Source organism: Myotis daubentonii, chromosome 15 (genome assembly GCF_963259705.1).
Source record: "Myotis daubentonii chromosome 15, mMyoDau2.1, whole genome shotgun sequence".
Taxonomy (NCBI): domain Eukaryota; kingdom Metazoa; phylum Chordata; class Mammalia; order Chiroptera; family Vespertilionidae; genus Myotis; species Myotis daubentonii.
This window is the reverse complement of record NC_081854.1, coordinates 18,809,563-18,833,319: the sequence shown is the minus strand read 5'-3', so window position 1 is coordinate 18,833,319 and position 23,757 is coordinate 18,809,563. Positions and strand designations below refer to the sequence as shown.

The 23,757-nt window shown below is 47.3% G+C and overlaps 1 protein-coding gene across 2 annotated transcripts in view; it reads left to right on the top strand.

Moving 5' to 3' along the window:
* The window catches only part of LOC132216848 (carcinoembryonic antigen-related cell adhesion molecule 21-like), a 169,395-nt gene that overhangs the window by 93,554 nt on the left and 52,084 nt on the right, over positions 1–23,757 (top strand). For both annotated transcript variants that reach the window (XM_059666466.1, XM_059666465.1), the window contains exon 2: positions 17,671–18,030. In XM_059666466.1, the coding sequence (XP_059522449.1) occupies positions 17,671–18,030 (360 nt within the window). The remainder of the gene's footprint in view (positions 1–17,670; positions 18,031–23,757) is intronic.

The following is a 23,757-nucleotide window of genomic DNA, read 5'->3' as shown; positions in this document are numbered from 1 at the left end:
TTATGTCTTTAAGGTATACAACTTGATGATTTGAGATACATTGATAAATAATCATCACATCAAGGCAATTAACATATTCACACCTCACAGAGTGACCTTTTTCTTGTGTGTGTGTGTGTGTGTGTGTGTGTGTGTGTGTGTGTGTTTATTGCATTGGGGTGACATCAGTAGATGTGTCACTGTTTAACATCCTCTCCCACTGGGCTGGTTGTCACATTCCCTATGCTGTGCTTTACATCCCATGACTGTTTTGTAACTACCAATTTGTTCTGTTAATTCCCTCACCTTTTTCACCCAGCCTCCTCCCATCAGGCAGCCATCAGTTTGTTCTCTGTATCTATCAATCTGATTTTGTTTTGTTTGTTCATTTATTTCATTCATTAGATTCCACATATAAGAAAAATCATTTGTATTTGTCTTTGTCTAACTTACCTCATTTAGCATAATAACTTCTTGGTCCATTGGTGTTTTTGCAAATGGTAAGTTTTTGTTTTTATGGCAAAACATAAACGTTTTTGTTTTGTTTTTATAGCCAAGAAACATTCCATTGCATATATGTACCCCCTCTTCTTTATCCAGTCATCTGTTGTGGACACTGAGGTGGGTGCAACATCTTGGCTACTGTGAATAATGTGTTAAGGAACTTAGGAATGCATATATCTTTCGAGTTAGTGTTTTGGATTTCTTAGGATAAACACCCAGAAGTGGGATTTGGTAGCTCTATTTTTAATTGTTTGAGGAAACTCCATTCTGTTTCCATGGGGGTTGCACCAATTTGCAATCACACCAATAGTGCACAAGGTTCCCCTCTTTTTCCACATTCTGGCCAACATTTGTTATTTGTTGATTTATTAATGATAGCCATTCTGATAGGTGGAGGTGATATTGTGGTTTTAATTTGCATTTCTCTGGTGATTAGTGACGCTGAGCATCTTTTCATATGTCTATTGGCCCTCTGTATGTTCCCTTTGGAGAAATGTCTATTCAGGTCCTCTGCCCATTTTTTAATTGAATTGTTTATCTTTTGGTGTTAAGTTGTATCAGTACCGTATATATTTTAGATATTAATCCCTTATTAGTTAATTATGGCTGACTATCTTCTTTGACTCGGTGGGTTGTCTTTTCATTTTATTGATGGTTCCCTTTGCTGTGCAAAACGTTTTAGTTTGATATAGTCCCACTTGTTTGTTTTTCTTTTGTTTCCCTTGCCTGTGGAGACATTGCTCCCCAAAGTTACTAAGAGCAATTTCACAGAGTTTACTGCCCTTGTGTTCTTCTAGAACTTTTATGGTTTGGGGGGTTCTTACGTTTAAGTCTTTAATCCATTTTGGGTTTAACCTTTTTTATGGTGGAATAATGTGTCTAGTTTCTTTTCTTTTCTTTCTTTCTTTTCTTTTTTTTTTTTTTTTGCATGCATTTGTCCAATTTTCTCAACACCATTTAGTATTTAATAGACTGTCTTTTCCCCATTATATGTTCTTTGTCATAGAATAATTAACCCATATAGGCATGGGTTTATTTCTGTGCTCTTTATTCTGTTCCATTGATCTTTATGCCTGTTTTTATGCCAGTACCATGCTGTTTTGATTACTATGCCCTCATAGTATGGTTTGATATCAGTTAGTGTTATACCTCCAAGTTCATTCTTCTTTCTCAAGATTGCTGTGACTATTTGGGGTCTTTTGTGATTCCATATGTGCTTTGGCTTATTTGTTTTAGTCCTGTGAAAAACACTGTTGGTATTTTGATAGGAATTGCATTAAATCTATAGATTGCTTTGGGTAGTATGACCCTTTTAATGATGTTAATTCCTCCTATCCATGAGCATTGTATATGCTTCCATTTATTTGTTTCTTTTTTTGTTTGTTTTTTGTTAATCCTCATCAATGCTTCACCCTGTGAAATCAGACAAGCTACAAAACTTCCCGATTCTTTTAAATTAACACGTCCCTCAGGCTCTCTAACTGAGAGGAGACCTGAGCAAAGACGACCTAGTACAGTGGGGCCTTGACTTACGAGTTTAATTCGTTCCGTGACAGAGCTCGTAACTCAAATTACTCGTATGTCAAATCATTAAAGTGAACGAGTGAGACACGTGATGCTGGGCTGATGTTGTGGCGTTCACTGTGACGTTCGCTGCGCCAACTAGCGGTGGGGTATCTGAAGCTGGCTTGTAACCCGAATTCTAGCTCACAATTCAGAGCAAAAAATCAGCCGAGAGACGGCTTGTATCTCGAAAAACTCGTTAGTCGGGACACTCGTAAGTCAAGGCCCCACTGTACTAAAAAGGAGCCGAGCTAAGATTGGTTTCCCTTTTATTCCCTTAAACTGAAGATTAAAAAAAATTTTTTTCAATTACATTTGACATTCCGTGTTATATCAGTTTCGGGTGTACAGCATAGTGGTTAGACAGTGATAACACTTACAGAGCGACCCCCATAGGTCTCGGACCCTCCTGTCACGGTACATAGTTATCACAGTGTTAGTGACTCTCCTGTGCTCTACTTCACATCCCTATGACTATTTGTTGTCCGCTAGTTTCTCTTCTTAATGTCTCGTCTCAACTGCCACCAATGTCCCTGTCCCCAGTGGCTGCCACATAAAACTCCCATGTCCTGCCCTGGGTGTACACAGCACTCCCCGGGGTCCCCCCAGGTATTCCAACCTGTCATCCGCCAGCCCCAGCCAGCACCCACTGCTCCACTCCTAGGAGCCCCTTTGCTCTGCCCACCTCCCCAACCCCACGCACCACCACCTCCAGTTCCTATGCTAGGCCTTTGCTCCTGCTGCTCCCATCACCAGCAATGTCCTCATTTCTCTTGGAGGCTCAAATTCTAAATGTCCACCAGGCTGGAGGTCATAAGCACTTACCATATGCTCAGGTTTCAACCCAAACAACACTTGGTCTCTGCCCTTCGGGAACTTAGGTTCTAGTAAAAAAAAAAAACCAAATAAAAAAAAAACAGACAAACTGTAGATTAATAACTCGGAGAACTGTGGGTTTCATGGACTCAGGCTAGAACACAGCTCGCGTTGAGTCTCCACTGTCCCCCTCACTGGCTGTGGGCCCTTTGCCAAATTATTCTCTCATCCTAAAAATGGAAGTAGTAATAGCATCTAATTCACAGGGTGGTTGTATGAACTAAATAAGATAATGTGTAGAAAGAACTTAGTACATACAGTGTCTGGAACACGTGAAAAAAAAAGTATTCAAAAAATATAGAAAAAATAATACTTTTTGTGACTCAGTTCTTTTTAAGGAAAATAGCATTCCAGCACATTTAGGGGGAGGCATCGTGCCCTGAAGGACTCCGAAGTCTGCTCCCCCTTCTTCAGATGCAGGGGAGGGAAGGCCTAGTGGTGCAGCTGCCTCCAGATGACCAGCCTGGAATCCCAGCTCAGAGCCCCTGCCTGGAGCCCTCCCTCCACCTCCTTCCCCTGCTTCCAGCCCAGCTCCCTTGCTGCCCTCCACAGGAGGCTGCTGAGACTGGCAGGGCTTGGCTGGGCGGTGGCCTCCCTCTAGCACAAAGCTGGAAATGGGGGTGGGGGAGCAGGATCTCATGAAAGTCTTACATGCCTTTTTAACTGACTTGCTATGAAAAAACTCATCCCATGGGAAGAGAAACAATAACCTCGTTGTGAGATTAGATTCCACTGAACACTAGTCTGTGCAGGAGAACCACCTTTGTACCTGGGACCCCATGGTCGGAAATAGCAAACCAGGGCGCACCCGGACCCCACTGGCTCTGGTTTGCCACTTGCCAAGTACAGGGATCTGGCAATCGATCATATAAGGCTAAGCTCAGCACAGCTGCTGAGGCTGGGGTCCACACCCTGGCCTCTGCAGCTAGATTTCGTTATCGGGAGCTTTAAAAATGACGTTTTCTAGCCAGCAGGAATCACAAGAAGTGCTGCGGGGGGGGGGGGGGGGGGGGCACGCAGGAAGCTGCCACCCACAGACTCTGCCCCTTCCAGCAGGACCCTGCCATCCTCAGCAAGGCAGCTGCCTAGGTCTTCCTCTCCCCGCCCTACAGGCTTAAAACACCAGCTCTGATCCCAAAGCGGCCACCCATGAGCCCTTCCGCCCTCCTCAGGCCCAAGCTGCTGCTGCTGGGAGGCAGGGATGGGAAGCAGGCTCTCTGAGAAACCTGAGCACGGGGCTTGCTGCCCTTGTTCACTTCCTGGGGGCGGGGCTGGGGGCGGGGCTTATTCCCTGCAGCATCTGCTCAGTGAAGTTTGTCCAAAGGAAGGAAAGCTTAAAGTCTGGTATCTTTCAAAGAGGAAATCTTAGTTAACCCCTTTGTGTTCTAGATTTACTTACACACATAACCTAGAACTCAGTTTTAGTTTTAACCATGTGAAAATAGTAAATAGTAAAAGAATCTTGTAACTTTATTTTCTCTATTTGCTTAAGAAAATTTAAATCAATTATATAAAATAAACAAATCTCTGGTAAAGACTTATACAAACACAAAACAGACCTTTACTATATGCCCTTAAGTCCTTAATAACTATGGACTTTACAACCAAGAATATAACATATTTGCAAATATTCAAACCCATGAAGAATTTTTGTGAGTTTATTTGAGCCAAACTCTCTACAATTGCCAAAAAGCAAAATCTCAACAGGTTGGGATAATGCTTCAGAGCATGGCAGTTTGGCACCTTATTTTATACATTACAATCAAAAGAGCAGACGTATGTGGGTTACATGAAATCCATCGGTGATAGATTTGGGAGGCGGGAGAAAGCAAAGTAGAGAAACCTCTGGGGTTGGATAACAATTAAAATGATAGGCACATACTTATTTACGTGGGTACAGGAGAGTTAAGTCAACAATCGACTCAATGACAACGAGGGCATTTGTGGTCTCTGCAGAGCAGTGCCTGTGCTTTGGGGTTGGGAAGGAAAGCTACTTTGCCATTCCAACAACATCTTATCTTAGATGCAAAAAGACAACAGACAGCCTCAGTTAAGGTAAATATTGGCCTTTGTCAGGGCAGATATTTTCTGACTATCCACCATAAATTGCTTTTTGGTTAAAAAAGTTTTAATTGCAGACCATCCTTTGTGGTTACTTTCAGTCTCTGGGCTTCCCAGTCCACCATGCAGGCCTTCCCTGAGCTTGACAGGTTAGCATGTGGCCCTTTTTCATTCACACATTTGAAAAAAATCTGTAACAAAACAGAAAAATGGGGGGAGGGGGGAGTAATTATTGAAAAAATAAATAAAGCATAGCATTTTAGAATGGGAAAAATAGAAGAAATAAAGAAAGGAAACCAGGTAACCAAGGCACACATGTTGTAAGGATATCCAGTGAGGGGAAGATGTGAAATGCATGATAAACAAATGGACCATGACTGGAAGAAACTCCATTTAAAAGTTCACAAGTCGTTTAAACACCCTTATGACTAGGTGCTCCGGAAGATTGCTGGATGAACTCCCATGAAAAGGTGCAGGAAGAACAAGAAAGAGTTCCCAGAAGTTAAAAATGTACACAGAAAAATTTAGTGTAATTGCTGAATAAGTGGAAAGTAATTGCTGAAAGAAAGCGAATGACCTGGAAGATACAACTAAGGAAGCCAACCACAACATGAGGAGGAAGACAGAGAGGGCATGCGAGAGAAGTGGTGCCGGGATAGGGGCACCTTTGTTTGGGGTTCAGTGGATGCGGGCTCTGCTCTGACGCGTTACTTCTATGAACTCATCCAGCCTCAGACAGCTCTACGAGGAGCGTATGGTTCCCCTTCCAGGTATTAGGAGACTCATGGGATTTTTGTTCATGAATTAGGCTTGAATTTGATCAAATTATTTTACAAAATCTATTGATATCAAAATTTTATACTTTAGTCTGTTGACATGAAGAGTTCCATGATGTTATTAAAACACACTTGCATCCATGATATAAATCATACTCCATCATGATAACATTTTGTTGTTATCAATTCTAAATTTAATTCACTAATACTTAATTTGATTTTGTAAGTTTTGCCCATAATTTTCTGTCTGGTTTTGTATCAGCTATACTAGCCTCATAAAATGAATAAGAAAATGTTCTCTTTTTAAACCTTTGAATTCTCTGAGAGAGTTTGCTGACTAAGATGTGTTAAAAAAAAGTATTGGCGGTAATGGGCAGTGTGGAGTGAAGGACAGGAAGAGGTTATAAGTTTTTTCACCTTGGACTCTCCAAACTCTGCATCACTTTGTTTCCCGTCCCTCCTCTAGTCTCAGTGTTGCGTGCACTCATCCTGTGACATGGTGTTTGCCGGGAGCTGGTCCATTCTTGCTGTTTCAAGGGACCTGGCATATATGGCATACTGTTCTTAATATGTTTGCTCACCTTCTTGGCACTATGCGTTTTAACTAAGGTCAAACAACCTCTGTGAAAGGTTGTTTCCCCAGGTAGGGATTTTCCCCTGAAGTTAGGGAGGGAATAAAACCCCTTAACTAAGTGCCAGGCGGGTAATTAATCACTTTAACTACGAACAATCATGCTTAAGCTACATAATCTTTACTCCCTGGAATGGAGTTAAGAAACGCCCTAACCTTTGGAATAGAGATTGATAGGATTGGAATCAACTGGTATAAATACAGATGTAACAAGACAACAGGACACAGAACCTAGACAGAACCTAGACACAGAACCTACACAGAACCTAGAGACAGAAGAACTTCGCTGGAGAGAACATGGCAAAAGATCCTGGACAGAAACTGGCCACAGAACCTAGAGACAGAACCTAGCGAGAGAACCTGGCTGAAGAACCTAGAGACAGAACCTGGCTACAGAACCTGGATAGAACATGGCAAGAGAACCTGACTAGAACCTGGTGAATGAACCTGGCTAGAGAACCTGGACAGAACCTGGCTGGAGAACCTAGCGAGGGAACATGGCTACAGAACCTGGCTAGAGAACCTAGCAAGAGAACATGGACGCAGAACCTGGCTGGAGATCCTAACCAGAACTTCGCTGGAGATCCTGACCAGAACTTGGCTAGAGATCCTGGCTAGGCTGCTGATCAACTGAACGCTGTCTCTGTGTCATTCCTTCTTTGCCGACTCTGTCCACACCTTTGGGGACCCGCTGGACCCGCTGGGGCTGGACCCCAGCAGGTGTTGATGATGGATGGGTGAGTCATGTGACTAAAATTTTAGGGACCAGTGGTCTTCAAGGACATGACCGTGGGTATGGCTCCTGGACGCTCTCTGAGAGGCCTATACAGAGACATGAGGCTGGAGAACTGCAGGCACCTGCTCTGAGCAGCTGAGGACAGATTCCACATCCTCACACAGCCCCTTGTGTGGGGTCTCTATCTCCTCAGGTGTCAGGGCTGTGGGAGGATTGAAGGGCCCATAAAGGTCACAAATCCCAAGCTCATAACTTTGGGTCTAAAATTCAGGGACTAGGGTGTATGAACCCCTAATAAATAGAGGAAGAGACCTTCTTTTTCACTCTTGGGCAAGGATTATTTTTGTAAAGCTATAAAGAGCTGTTTCACTGGGTTGCTTCTTACCTGTCTTTTAGAGATTTCAAAGGTCATGTGTGGCTAGTACTCCATTTGCGTAACTTGTTCTGCATGCTTTCCCAGGCCCTTATGGCCTCCCTCATTCTCAGGGAATCTACTCTTTCCAGCAGACTTTGCATCCCAACTGGTCCCAGAAGAACAGCTTGGCATGTTGGAGTGAGAAGCCTCCCAAGAAGCATGACCTGGTGGAAACCTTGGGCTGAGAGTCTGGCAGGTAACACTCAGGTCAGCCTGTCCCGGGGAGGAGTCACTCCCTACATGTGGTTGCTGAGCCCTTGAAACAGGGGGTTCAGAGCTGACAGTAGTATTTTTATCTCCTAAGAATCCAGGTATCTCTATTTCATTGCTTAGATATTGTGGGTTTGTTTTATACATTGGGATAAGCAGGACAAATTTGTAAATCCCCTGTAACTCATAATGATGGAGAACATAAAAATACATTTTTGGGGAAGGGGCTAGTAATCTGACTCTGTACCTACTTAATCAGTATCCCTAATGCACATTCTTGTTAGCCTATAATCAAGTCACTGCCCATTTCTTAATTATCTGATCTTGCAAGAACTGTTTGCCTAAATACATTTTACAGAGGCCATAACCCCTGAACCATACTCACCCCCAGAGGGCATTATCAATGCTGGCACCAGGCACGGCCTTTAGGTGTGGCCTCACGGTCCCCCCTCCCAACACATGGGGCTTTTTGCACAGCCCGTGAAATGTCTGGAAGTCTGATTCTTATTTAAGGGCAAAGACACCAAAGGGTATGAAGAGAAAGCTTCCTCCAAATCGGGTTGCTCAGGATTTGGAAACAGACTCCCCTGAGTCACGGTACTAGTACACCTGGAAACAAATGGGCTTTTCCTGGATCTCCGAGTACTCCTGTGTGTGTATTTTCCATTCGCCTGGTAAATTCTGTAACAATAATATGGACACATCTGACCTCCTGCTGGAACCTGTAAATTATACCATTTAGGGAAATGTTTCTCAAATTCTCAGTGTTCTTGAAATTACCTGAGGTGCTTTTTCATATGGAGACCCCTGGATCTGTGTCCTTAGGGCCAAGCCTGAGATAAATGGGACTGGGGTGGGGCTGTGCTGCCCTCAAGAGGGAAGACCTGCAAGGGCAGGCAAAGGGGTGGGTGTGTCATTCTAATGTAGAAGGCAAAAAAGTTGTCATTCCTTCAACAACATGAGCCTTTGGGTTTTTTTTGGTTTTTTTTGTTTGTTTGTTTTTTAAATATATTTTATTGATTTTTTACAGAGAGGAAGGGAGAGAGATAGTCAGAAACATCGATGAGAGAGAAACATCGACCAGCCGCCTCCTGCACATCCCCCCTGGGGATGTGCCCGCAACCCAGGTACATGCCCTTGACCGGAATCGAACCTGGGACCTTTCAGTCCGCAGGCCAACGCTCTATCCACCGAGCCAAACTGGTTTCGGCGGGCCTTTGTTAAATAGATATAGAAGACCTAACCATGAAACCTTGCATTTAAAATAAATATTTGTTGAATGGCTCTCAAATCCACTTACCTTGAGATTCGCAGGTATGCAGAGGTACATCACACAAACACACACATGCGCGAACACACACACACATGCACACACACACACACACAACACTCAAGGATCCTTCATGGTCATGGACAGCACCAGGCAGTCAACAGGAGCAAACAGAGTGAATGGCCCACAAGACTGGGGCAGACAGCTCAGAATCTGCTCTGAGAGCTGAGATGGGGTTGGGAAGGGGCAGGACAGGCAGGGAGATGGGAGGAGACCAGGGAGCTGGGCACTGCTGTCCAGGAAGGAGCACTATTCCCAACACAGAACACATCTCTCTGCAGAGGGGCCCCGGGACTAGCTGTCCCTGCCTCATCCCAACACTAACCCTGAACCAGGTGCTGAATTTGCAGTAGGTGGGATGGAGGTTAATGGTGACAACCAAGAGAAGCATGTAATTCCAAACTCAAAGGCATGTCCTCCAAAACAAGAAAGTATCCATGCATTCTCTGTTAAATTACCAAGGCATACACTCCTGACATCTAAACTAGCAGGAAGTTCCATCATTCCCTGGGTTCCTGCCCCACAGGTCCACTTGCAGACACACAGGGTGATAACAATTGTCCCTGCATCTCTCCTTTGTTCAGCTGCTGCCACCTCCTGGCAGGTGATGGTAATCAGGACATGGAGCCTGAGAACCTGGTCCCACAACTGACCAGGGAGGCAGGACTGGGCCTCCACACGGGTGGGGTCAGGGACAGCAATGACCATTCTGCAGCCCTGGGGGGACTGGGCAGTTGGGCAGACAGAGCTGCCCAAGGGTGAAGGGGACAAAGAGTTGATGCAGGACTGAGTGGGGAAGCACTGAGGCCTCAGCTGGGAGCACTGAAGGGGAGGTAATGGAATGTTCGCAGGGAAAAGGCTGGATTCTGCAGAGGAAATGCTCTGGCGCACTGACTCAGCTGCAGGCGCTAAGCAGGCTGTGTGCCTCCTGCTGGCCCTCATCTCACAGCTCCCACCTCCAGGAGTAAGGCTCTCTCCTCACGTCCACCTGCCCTCTCTCACCTGGGCTCCTCATGGTCCACTCTACATGACGGGGCTCTGGGTCCCTGTAATACACTGCAGGGAGGGGGAGGGGAGGCTGAGTCCCCCACAGACAGCCCAGCATGGTGTCCTGAGGAGGGTGGGGAAGGTCAGGGTCCTCACCCTCCCACCTCCTGGGTCCTGATCTGAAGCTGATGGCAGAGCCCGACACCACCTGCTCCCTCCGGTCCTAAGAGAACCTCCCTCGCCACCCTGAACAGACCTCCCCCTTCAGTGCCATCATTTGGACACTTTCTTCTTTGTATGGTGGCCAGCGGCTTTCTGGCCCTTAGGGAACATCTGACTCTCTGTGTACAGGGATGAGTAACAGAAATGGGCAGAGAACTTGCTTTACTGTTCACAGAAGATGATCTATCTGAAACTTTGAAAGCATAAAATCATAGGAGTGTCTACATAAAATCAACATCTTCAGATGAAACATGAAGGTGGCTTTCACCATTTCCTTAAGAGCACAACTGCCTAAAGGACATTAATAATGAACTAGAACAGTGGTTGGCAAACTGCGGCCCCTTGAGTGTGGCTCTTCCACAAAATACCACGTGCGGGCACGCACGTACCGTGCGATTGAAACTTCGTGGCCACACTCAAGGGGCCAAAGAGCCGCATGTGGCTCCCGAGCCCCAGTTTGCCGACCACTGAACTAGAAGTTTATGCATCACAGTTACTGGTAAAACAAACTTATTTGTTTGTCCTTAACAGAGCATTCCAGTGGATTATCTTCACGTTCACCACGTAGAAAGGAATTGCCTTTCAGTCAGTATTTCTTCCCACCATCCTGAAGCAGCTGGCTATCTATAACTGTTGGACCAGATAAAAGTGATCCTTTCTCTTTTTAAATATCAAACACAAGACTAGAGGCAGCTCTGGACCCATCTTCCAGAACCAACTACCTGCGACCACGTTCTTGGGGTACTGCTGAACCCTGATGTCTCCGTGTCGGCCACGTACCTGCCTGGTCAGTCCTAAGCACCATCCTACAGCCCACAGTCACCAGAATCCTGCCCACCTCACTTGGGGCTCATCCAAGACCTTGGGACCTTCTGGAAGCCGAATGTCTGCACCAAGGCACGCACCCCTTGACCTGCTCCTCCAGGTCAAGGTCAACAGCAGAAGTGAGGGTCCTGTGCCTGCCATTCCAGGCATGTGGCAGCCACCTAGGCTTGGAGGCACTTTCCAATGCACGTCTCTGATCCTACAACCCAGCCCTATTCCCCAATGCTGGGAGGGTTACTAGAGTCAAAGGTTTGGTGTGCTCCGCACCAGGAACAGAGTGTGGGACCTCAAGCTCACTCTTCTGAGAACAGAGAGGCCGTTCCCTGTCCTCAGGGAAGGCACCCAGATCAGTAGGGCCTCCACCATCAGAGGAGCACCCAGACCTCAGTGCCAGGGAGACTGTGCAAAGCACTCAGGAGCCTGAGGTTTGACTAGGAATGGCTCTTCTTCAGAGGCCATTGGTGATGAAACCCCAGATGAGAAATGGGGGAAGTCCTTTCCTTGTGCCCTGAGGGGTCTCTGAACAGAAGCCTTCATTCACCCCAGTAAGGGAGGATGATGCCCAAACTGCTGTGGGACCACACCAGCCCGGGCCCCAATCCTCAGCTGGTTGAGGACTCAACTCCAGGGCCTCGGGCCTGACCTGAGTCTGCAGTATTGGCCACAAGTGGGGACCATTTTCAGCTAAGGACACCCACCTGCCATGTCCCCCCACAACCATCCTAGAGTACAGCCCTGCCAGGCACCTCTGGAGAGTCCAGTACCAGCTGCTTCCACCTGCTGAGCCTGCATCTCACCATCTTACCACCAGAGGCCACTGACCACCACGGGCCCCCTCACCAGCTCCCACTGATAGGGATGCCTACCTCCCAGACTCCTGTCCTTCTCCTGTGCAGCCCTCCAAGGAAAGGAGTGTGTTTGGAATCATGAGATCTCAGCCACCTGCATCCTGCTCTGTACTTCCTGTGGGCACTCTGGTCCTCCATATACCAGTAGAATCCACTTTGGGGGCCTCAAAGGAAGACTGGAAGCCGCTTGTCATCTCCATCCAGTCCCAGCTACAGCACCTCCCAGCCCTGCCCTCCCACCCTCCTCAGCACCTCAGCCCCCACCTTTGCCACCCCCAAGGGCATCACACCCATCAGTGGCCTGTGTCCCCATCACACCAACCCCAACTGAGACATCAGCTACCGCAGCCTCTTCTAGATCTGTGAACCGAGCACTCCCAGGTTCCTGCCTCGGCCATCGAGGAGGTAGTGCTCACCACAGGGCTCCTCACCCATCTTTCTAGAAGCTGGAGGGCCAAGGCCTTTGTGTGAACCCAGGACAAGGCCAGACAGGACCCCTTTGGATATGAACTCTCTTCCTGTGCACACTGGAGAGAGTTGTTCCTTTCAAATGATTTGCCATCTCCCTGCCTGCCTCCTCTTCCTGGCTTCTCCCAGGGGAGCAAACTTGCCAGAAAGATTCTCTTTCCCCACCTCCCCATTTGCTCATGGACAGTCTCAGCCAACACACACAGGGAGAGGGTCTCCCTGAAATTGTCTCCTGTGGACCAGGGAGCCCACAGCCACATGACCTTCCACCAACATCTTTATTCCCAGGACATGCTGCACACCTCTCCCTTCACACCCGGGAACTGCAGGTCCTTCTGAGACACCCAGGCCAGGAAGTAGGGGCCTGGCTGCTGGCATCTGGAGATAGAAGGTAGGTCCCCTTTCAGTCATCACCCAGCTTGCCCCCTTCTCACCCCAGAGTCCTCTCTGTGGCCTTCCTGCTGGGAGGAAATCCAACCTTCACAGAGCATTTGAGAACTCGGGGAAGACCCAGTGTCACCAGACAAACAGTGGGTCCAAGCTGCCTGTCACTGCTCGAGCCAATGAAGCAGAGACAGGGTGGAATCATATGAGCATTTATTCCAGTGCTGCCGGCAGCATGGGAGAGCAGCAGGTCAGCCACAGAAATCTGCTCTGCAGACCCCCATAAGCCAGTTGCTTATATAACAAAAGCACAAAGGAAAAGTAGACAAAAAAGCAGTTTACAGACATGCAAAAGGACTAGGGGTCTTCAAAGGGCTTGGTGATATGCAAGGGCTGGGGTTACAGGGGAAGTAGCCAAAGGGAGTGCCAGATGGGCAGTTAACAGGTGTTAACGTAAAAACCATTGAAACCTGTAAAGAACTTTTGTGTGTTTATTTGAGCCAAACTGTCGACATATGCTGGGAACCAGAACCTCAACAAATTGAGATAATGCTCCGTGAAAGGGCGAGGGCTATGTTCTCCATCTTGCCCCGTATCCTCCATGTTGGGGCAGCAGCCATGTGCTCAGGAAAGTACCTTCTTCCCGGAAGCCCAAGCCTCTGCTAGCCACGCCCAGGATTCTTTTAAACTAACCAATGCCACCCCCCTATAAAACTCCTCTTCCCGTTGGGCTAGCTCTCTCTGCCACTGGACTTACCGTTGCATCGGTGAGTGTAGTCGGGGAGCCAAACTAGTTCGAATAAAAGACTCTCTGCTTTTGCATTGGACTCGCTGGCTCCCTGGTGGGCTCTTGGGGATCTTGAAATCTGGGCATAACACTCCGGAGAATGGCAGGGTTACATTTGTATTTATAGATTTGCAATCAAAGGAGGGACGTAGGTGGGTTACATGAAATTCATTGGTGACAGATTAAGGAGGAGGGATAAAGCAAAGCAGGGAAACCCCTGGGATTGGATAAAAAGTAAAATGATGGACACATACTTAGGTGGGTGCAGGATCAATTAACTTGATAATGAAGGAATTTGTGGTATCTGTCCTGGCACCCAGCACATTTGGTTGTGCCCCAGGTGCTCCAGAAAAAGGGAAGTTACAAGTTACCCAGACATTTCAAGGGTATGTTATCATAGATGCAAAAAGACAGATAGATAGGCTCAGTTAAGGTAAAGGTTGACCTTGTCAGTGAAGATACCGGCCTAGGACATAACTGCGCACCACAACTGCTTTTAGTTAAAGTTTAATTTCAGCCGAAACCGGTTTGGCTCAGTGGATAGAGCGTCGGCCTGCGGACTGAAAGGTCCCAGGTTCGATTCCGGTCAAGGGAATGTACCTGGGTTGCGGGCATATCCCCAGTGGGAGATGTGCAGGAGGCAGCTGATCGATGTTTCTCTCTCATCGATGTTTCTAACTCTCTATCTCTCTCCCTTCCTCTCTGTAAAAAATCAATAAAATATATTTAAAAAAAAAAAGTTTAATTTCAGACCATCCTTTGTGGTTACTTTAGGTCTCTGAGTTTGCAAGACTGCCATGCAGGCCTCCCCTGAGCTTGTCAGGTCAGCATGTGGCCCCTTTCGTCCACACAGGTAAGCAGGCTGGAGGTGTGCAAAGGCCTGCAGGTGTGCACAATGGGCTGGGGGATCTTCAAAGGGCTGGGAGTCTGGTTTCTGCAGCCAAGTTGTTCATCTTTCCATAGTAATAGGCAGCTCCAAATGGGGAGGAAGTGCTGCTCCAGGTCAGCTCCAGCCAGGGTAGAGCGTGCCTTTTTTAATCAGAATAAAAACAATCATGGTTAATAGAGCGTGATTGTGTAAAGTTCCCCCCACATCCTTCAGGGTTCAGGATCTGGAAGAGGTCCGCACGCAAATGAAAGAGACAAGACAAGAAATAATAATTTGGGCCGAAACCGGTTTGGCTCAGTGGATAGAGCGTCAGCCTGCGGACTGAAGGGTCCCAGGTTCGATTCCGGTCAAGGGCATGTACCTGGGTTGCGGGCGCATCCCCAGTGGGAGATGTGCAGGAGGCAGCTGATCGATGTTTCTCCCTCATCAATGTTTCTAACTCTCTATCTCTCTCCCTTCCTCTCTGTAAAAAAATCAATAAAATATATTTAAAATAATAATAATAATAATAATTTGGAAATATTGGGGGACCATGAGGGCAAGTCCGACTCCAGAGGAAAGACTTCCCCTGGTGCTCAGGCCTTGCCAACCTTTTATTGGTTTGGGATACACCCATGGCCCTTAGGCAGGCAATTTCCAGTAACAGGCAGACTAGCCCATCAGCAAGGATTTACATAATAATAACTGGGGAAGTTGCTTCAGCTACCATTGTCTGGACTAACAGTGGGTGCACAGCCCTGACCTTTGCCAGGGCTTCAAGGGTCACTAGCCTTCCGGGTTCCTTGTCCACACCTCTCTGCTAGTGAAGATAATAGGTGTTTTCCCACACGTGATAAATATTTCTTATAAGACTAGTTGGTTCCCCAAATTCTATGGCTGCCCCCTTTCACCAGTGCCCAGCTGGGCTGAATGTTACAACTGGAAAAAAATCCCCAGGTTAGGGGAGCAGAGGGGCTATCTGAGTGGTACTGACAGACCCAAGACCAGGACACAGCATAGGCCAATGCTGGCGTGATGGGGTCATCCTCTCAGGTGAAGGGGTCTCCATCAGCCTTGCTATTGCAATTGTGCTCTGATGCTCTCATAATTTTTAAACAAATTCAGATGTTCACCAAAGATGTCAAGTGAAACACGCTCATGGATTTATTAATAAGCATTGGAATTTCACATCTGTGTTTTGTGGACTGCTGTATGCCCAGCTATACTGCCTGGAAGAGCAGAATAAGCTCAATAAATATGTGATAAATGACAAAAAGAAAGACAATGGGCTCCACAGGCCAGTAAGATCCACCTCCCCTGAGAGCTTGTTAGATGCAGAGTCTCTGGTCCACTGCACACCTACTGAGTCAGAATCTGCGTTTGTCTTTGGCTTTTTTTAATATATGTTTTTAATTGATTGTTTTTTAGAAAGAGAGGAAGAGAGGGTGAGAGAAACATGGATTTGTTGTTCCACTTGTTTATGCACTTATTGGTTGATCATTGCAGCTGCCCTGACCTGGGATCAAACTGGCAACCTTGGCTTATCAGGAGGAAGCTCTAACCAACTGAGCTTCCCAGCCAGGGCTCTCAGAATCTGCCTTTACAGGATCTGCAGACACTCCTGTGCACAGGAGAGGGGCGGGGCTGCCCCACCCCCAGTTCACAGGGTCTCAGCCTGGCGGGCATCCACATTAGCTGGGGAGCTGATAAGCAGCATTTCTACAGTGTCCTGTAGGCATCGCCATCTTTACCACCGTCCACAGGTGATCCCATGCATCAGGGGTGACATCCCTGTGACAAGAGTTTTCATGTCACCCCAGGGCTCCTGCTCAGAAACAGAAGTCCAGAAGGAATAAGAGAGGCCCCAGGGGGCGCTACTGTGCACTCAACTTGAGCTCTAGGGAATTTCCCCCACCCCCACCCCCACCTCCATGTCCAAGACTCAAGCTTATCTCAAAAGGAAATGCGCCTATGAGGGTGGAGGGGGTGGAGAATCACTGAGGAAACAGAGGCCTCATCAATTCCCAGGATCTGACATTTAGCTGGAAGGTAACCAGGAAGGTGGGAGGGGAGGTGGAAAGGAGGGGTGGAGACAGGAGAGTCCTGGGCACAGATCCCGCCTCCTTCCCATGTGACCAGGAAAGTGAGCTTGTCCCTAGAGGAGGCTCAGCAGGTCCCACCAGTAGGGAGAGCAGTGCCTGTGAGTGCTTCTGGACCTCAAGCTCTTCTCACAGAGGGAGGGACAGAAATGGAGTCCCCCTCAGTCCCTGCTCACAGAGGGTGCGTCCCCTGGCAGGGGCTCCTGCTGGCTGGTAAGGAGGGTTCAAATCCTGGGGGTGGACCGGAAAAGGGGAAACAGAGACTGGCTGGGGTCTCCTGGGGAGCACAGCGCGCTGAGAGGGGACCGAGGGCTTCTGTTTGGACCTGAGGGGAGAGGACAGGGGAGCAGAGTAGGATGGGGGAGGGGGCTCAGCAGCAGGACAATTCTATGATCTGGAGGTGGTGAGGGGCAGGAAAACCTCGATTATGATAAGTTTTACATGTTATTCATCACTGAAATACTTTCTAAAAACTGATTATAATAATATCTGTTTGTGTCAGGGTGACACAAGAAAAAATGAGCCAGGGCACTAAGCGTTGTCTTTACCACCAACCTCAGAACTGGGCACATGCACCCCAGGGGGTGCAGGACCCAGGGAGCACTCATTCATTCACCCACAGGCACTTCAGCCTGCTGCGGGCCCTGGGGGTAAAACAGAGCAGACAAACACCTTTCCTCATGGAGCACACCTTCTATGGAGAGGAGACACACAGGAAAGATCTAGATGTGAGGTCAGGGACCCACAAGTGCCATGAGGAAAACAGAACAGGGACAAGTAAGAAAGTGGAGACACAGGGGCTGTGTCTTTAATATCAACAGGGGTCTGAGCTGTGCCTGTGAGCATTTCTGACCTCAGGAGCCAGGAGCCAGGCAGGCACCTGGGAGTTTTCAAATAGGAAATAAGGTTACAGGTGCTAAAGTATTGCTGGCCATGCTGCTGCACTTGACCACAGGAAATACACACACACACACACACACACACACACACACATACACCCCAAGGCTGAGATATAAAGAGACCTGCTCAGGACCCAAGGCCTCATCACTCCATCCCGATACAGAGCTCCAAATCTTGATCAATTTCCCTCTTCCCTCCTAGCCTCACTCTTAACCTTCTGGAGCCTGCCCACCACTGCCCAGCTCACTGTTGAATCAGTGCCGCCCAATGCTGCCGAAGGGAAGGATGTGCTTTTCCGTGTCCACAACCTGCCTGGGAATCTAATGGTCTGTATCTGGTACAAAGGGGAAACAGTGCACAGCAACCTTCGAATTGCATCATATACAGCAGGCACTCAAGCAGTTACCCTCGGCCCTGCAAGCAGCAATCGAGAGACAATGTACCCCAATGGATCCCTGCTGTTCCAGAAGGTCACCCTGCAGGACACAGGATACTACACCCTACAAGCCATAGACAAAGATGCTGAGAGCAAACAAGTAACTGGACGGCTCCGTGTTTACCGTGAGTGATTGCCCTCTGACCTCTGGGTGTCGGGTGGGGTATATTCTACTTCACACACAGGACTGACAGCCCTGGACTCACTCTGCCTCCATCCTCCTCTGCCTCACATTCCAGGCTGGGTTTGGGCATTTAGTGCAGGACACACAGTGGAGACAATCTTTCTAAGGTCAGAGTTCCCTTCCTGGATTCCAGCCCTGCAGACATTCTCCACAGAGAGAAGGGCCCAGTCTGATGGGAGTGACTCAGCAAAGGGAACCAGCCTCAGTCCAGTCCCCATGGCCCCGCCCAACCAAGACCCAGAGAAAACCCTGCAGGACTCATGCAGGGCCTGGCCTGGGGGACCCTGGGATCCTCACAGAGAAGTTCAATTCAGGCAGCTACTCCACCGCCCTCCCCGAGACCTCTGTCCCAGGGCTCCTGACTCCAGGGAACCTGAGGAGCCTCTGGGTGATTGAGGTTGATCTGTGGGCAGGGCTGACTGGCAGCAACAATTTCCCAGGTGCCCATGTCACAAGTTTGCTGAGGTGGTCACCGCCAGGGCTCAGCCTCAAGAGCCACACGTGGGGAGGGATGGAGCCTGCTCCTTCACCTGAGACCACGTGTGGGGAGTATGTGGACAAGGTCCCCAGGCCTTTAGCCAACTGCCCTGGGGGACATAGGAAGGAAGAGGAACAAGGTCTCCCCAGGGAGGGAAAGAGAAGATGCTCCTCGAAGCTCCTAGTCCACCAGGGATCTGCCCACGGCAGCCTCTCTCACAAACACAAAGAATAACAGAGGCTGTCAAGTTAACAGTTAGGCAGCCCCTCTACTCCAAGCTTTAGGTTAGGAAACTGTGAAAAATACAAGGTTCGTTCACAGGCAGCATGGGAAACCTGAGACCATTTACCATTTATCCTGTTTCATTCAGGGAAAACTGAGTTACAGGAAGATACAGTCACTCAATCAGAATCACACAGACTGACTGACCAACGTGAGTCATGCCAAGGCCTCTCCTCCACTCCAAGGGCCTTACTGTGCTCACTTCACCCCTGACTCCTGACTCACATCCTCGTCCTGGTGTGAGGCTCCCATTCCTCCCAGTGGCTCCGGAGACCTTCCCAAAGTGGGCCTGGTGACCCTGCACCATCTGACTGGTTCACTGTCTGTTTCACACACGTGTTCTCATGATGACACCGTGACCACAGGGTGGGATCCTTTCAGATGGTGAGATCCACCAGCCACTCTCCTTTCTCTCAGATGCTGCCCATTTGAATGAATTTGACTAAACTCCAGTTGTTTCCTGAGTTAGAAAGAAAAGGAAGAACACATGCCACAGGCCCATGTGGGGGCTCCTCCCCACCTGCCCGACTGTCCCTAGAAACAGGGAGGGACCATCTTCCTAACTTTACTAACATGGCACATGTCCTTTCTCCCAATCTGGTGTTTTCCCTCCCTGTACACAGCACAGACACCTGGACTCACCCTCCGGTCACTTCTCTTCTCAGGACTCACCTTCTCTCTATCCCAGGGAGTCCCTGATTCCAAACCCACTGTGGCATCTCCCTTTGGTCACAGTGTGATCTGGTTGGACGGCAGAACTTGGTCTATGACCTTCGTACTCCCTAGACAGAGATTCCTCCAAAATCTGGCATTAGAACTTTGGGGCATGAGTGATTTTCACATATTCTTTCACAGTTTACCTCAAAATCTATCTCATAACTGCCAAACACAAATGGACCATGAGGGCCATATTTCCAGCAAGTTCATGCTCCCCCACCTCCACAAGCCCCGCTTCTGTACCTGCTATTGTCTGTGTGTTGAGGAAGGATCCCTGCCCTCTGCAGTGGCAGAAAGCACATTATAGACCAAGGGCAGAGAGCCTGGCTCTGCTGCCACCGCCAGCCAGCTCCCGCCGTCCCTCACTCTTTTCTAAATCATTACTGGACTCTGCTCTGCCCTTTCTGGGGTCACTGTCTCATGTCAGTCACCAGTGAGCTCCTGGGCAGACATCTACACCTCGTGGCCCTGCAGCCTGGGTACTGAACTCACCACCAGACTTGCTTCTTGTCTCCCGTGTATTGTTTCTGCTCAGACACCCAGTTCCAGGACACCCTGCCCAGTCCTCTCATGGTTTAAGGACTATGGGGAGGCCCATCATTACTCATCTCTAGGTTAACCCTGGACTGTGAGGCTTTGGTGGAAGCACATCTCCACCCGGCAATGTAGGTCTGTGTAGCAGGAGGGGACTCAGCACCTGCACATTCCAGGTGAGACCCAAGGTCAGCCAGGCAGTCAGCTGGTCAGTGAGGAGCCAGGGCAGGTGCCGGGTGGTCTCTGACTCCCAGTCCCGTGTCTCTCTGTGATGAAACCCTAATAGTTATCTGAGCCCTGAGATTCTGTGCTTTTTCTCCCAGACATAGAGCAGGCAGCCTTACATCTTCTGTGTGCACAGCTCCTCATGCATTTGTTTGTCTTGTGATGCACAGACCTGCCTTATTCTTTTAAAAACTCAGGTAGGCTGAGAGGCAAGAGGTGTCAACTCTGATGAAAGAAGTCTTTAGAGCAGCGGTTCTCAACCTGTGGGTCGCGACCCCTTCACCTCCCCTGTTCTCCACAGAGCCAGTGGGGAAGCCCTCCCTCCGAGCCAGCAATGCCACAGTCACAGAGCATAAGGACGCCGTGGTCCTGACCTGCCTCACCAATGACAGGGGCATCTCCATCCGGTGGCTCTTCAAGAACCAGATTCTACCTCACAAGCACAGGATGAAGCTGTCCCCGGACAACAGCATCCTCACCATAGACCCCGTCAGGAGGGAGGACGCTGGGGGCTTTCAGTGTGAGGTCTTCAACCCCATCAGTTCCAGCAAAAGTGACCCTCTTGAGCTGGATGTACAATGTAAGTGACCCCTTGCCCTATCCTATATCTCCCTGGGAGGATTGCTCTACCAATGGTGTGATAAAGGGACAGAAGTCACAGGGAGCAGATTGTCCATCAGGAGACATCACAGTAAACAGAAGGGCAAAGTGGTTAAGAGCTCAGTTTCCGACCCTGGGTCTGGCATTCACTGTGACCTTGCACAAGGTTGCTTTTTATGCTCATTTTTTATGTGATAAACTATACACAAAATTTACCATTTTAACTTTTAAGTGTATACCTCAGTGGCATTAAGTGCATTCACATTGTTATGCAATCATTACCACTATCCGTTAGGAACTTTTTCATCTTGCCACACTAAAATTCTGTGCCCATTAAACAATAGCTCTCCAATCCCCAATCCCAACCCCTGGAAGCCACCATTCTGTTTCTATTAATATGACTACTCTATGTACTTCATATAAGTGGAATCATATGATATTTATCCTTTTGTGTCTGGCTTTTTTCACATAGCATAGTGTCTTCAAGTTTCATCCATATTATAGCATATATCACAATTTCATTCCTTGTTAAGGCTGAATAATATTCCATTGCATCCATCACGTTTAATTTCTCATTCATCTGTCCATGAATTCTGTGTTGTTTCTACCTTTTGTCTGTTGTGAATAATGCTGCTGTGAACAAGGGTGTACAAATATCTGTTCAAATCCCTGCTTTCAATTCTTTTGAGTATTTACCCAGAAGTAGAATTACTGGATCAAATAGTAATTTTTGTTCAATTTCTTGATGAACTGCTGTGCCATTTTCCATAGTGGCTGCACCATTAAATATTCCTGCTGACAATGCACAGAAGTTCCAGCTTTCCCCATCCTTGCCAACACATTGTTTTCTGGGTGGTTTTTGGTTTTTGTAACAGCCATCTCAATCGGTGTGAGGTGTCATCTCATGGTGGTTTTGATTTCATTTCTCTAACGATTAGTGATGCTGAGCATCTTTTCATGTGCTTATTGAACCTGGGACCTTTCAGTCCACAGGGCAACGCTCTATCCATTGAGCCAAACCGGTCAGGGCAGGAACCAACTTTTTGTTTCATTGATTATCTCTCTTGTTTTACTATTCTGTAATTTATCTATCTCCACTCTAATCTTTATTAGAATTTAGTTTGTTCTCTTTCTCTAGTTCCTTATTTTGTAGAGTTAGGTTACTTATTTGAAATCTTTCTTCCTATTTAAAGTAAGCATTTGCAATTGCAAATTTCTTGCCCAAGATTTTCAACTTCTCTGAGCCTCATATTCCACAACAGAAAATTACAATAAGAGTACCTGCTTCGTGGTATTGTTTTAAGTATTTAATGTGCTATTGAATCAAACCCTTAGCAAAATGTCACACACAACAGAAATGTTTCATGGTATTGGCTGCTATTATTACTTCTATTATCACTGGCCTCTATGAAGTCAGTGGTCCTAGAGTCCAGGATCCACCCCTTACTAATCATATGACTTTGGGTAAATTTTTCACCACTCTAAGCCTCAATTTTTTTCATCAGTAAAATGGAAATAATGTCTATCTGACAAGGTTATTATATGAATCAGATGAGATATAACAAAAGTATTTAGCACAGAGTCTGGCACATAGTAAGTGCCTCATAACAGCAGGTACAATTAATATTAATCCTTAATCTTGAGTTCACTAGTGAGGGCAACAGAAATGGGGAAAAAAAGACACAGATGCAAAATGATTTAATTTAGAGTTAGGGGGGCATTACACACACAAAAATAAATCATTATAGGAAAAGAAAAGAGGAGTTGAGTGCAAAGTCTCAAGCCTGATTTGTTAGTTTTCATCCCCTGAGAGGCAGCCATGATGGGATCAGACATACAAATATTTATTTGGGGGAAAAATCCCTGTGAAGAAAAGAACGTGGGATGGAAGTGGGAGGAGCCTGGAAGTTTCCTCTGGCAAGGATGCAGATCTGGTGATTGTGTAGGAGAAAGAAAAGAACGATTTAGGTTGCAGTGCCATCTTTTCTGTTGTCCTTTTTTTGTTTGTTTGTTTGTTTGTTTACCCATCTTTGTGAATTAACTTTGGAAGACAGCAAGCCATCTGAATGAAAAGTTTTGAAATTATGAAAGATGATTATATAAGAATACTTCGAGAACATTTAAAGGATATAACATTACTGTTTAGTATTCACTTGGCAAACTGAAAAAGAAAAGTGCTGACATTATGCCCCTTTTAGACAATTATTTTCAAGCTTTAGTTTGTATAGGAAATCTTTAGGGTGCTTGTTAAAAGTTCCCGATTCCTAGACTCTACCCATAAAAGTTCTGACTCAGAATGTCTGCATGTCTGGAGTGGGACCCAGAAGTTTGCGTTTTTAGAAAACATCCCAAAGAATTCTGTTGTAGGTGGTCTTTGAAATACTACGTTTCGACATACTGGTTTAAAGGTCTCAAGTAACTCTAGACAACATCTGTAGGCAAAAAGTAGTCCTAGGTAGGGAGTGCTTTCTTCCTAGAATCACTGTGGATCTCACGCAAAAGTCAAAGGAACACAAACTCTCCGGACACCATGACTATGGGAGCTAAACATCCCTCTGATCTAAAGAACACTCCCGACCGCCCATAACGATCCAGGATGAATATCTGTAATGACCAACCCATTATTTTTACCAGAGGAAACTAGGAGACTGCCCTTTAACTCTGCTACCAGGGCTTTTGGAAGCTCCAAACGGCTTCCTAAAATGTGACCTTTCTCCATGAGCCGTGGGCCTATGAGATGAGAACCTATCACTTCCCCATGCACCATCTCCCCGCTATGTTCCCTCGAGCATCCCTCCTTTCCAGGATGGAATGCTGTGGAACAAAACAACG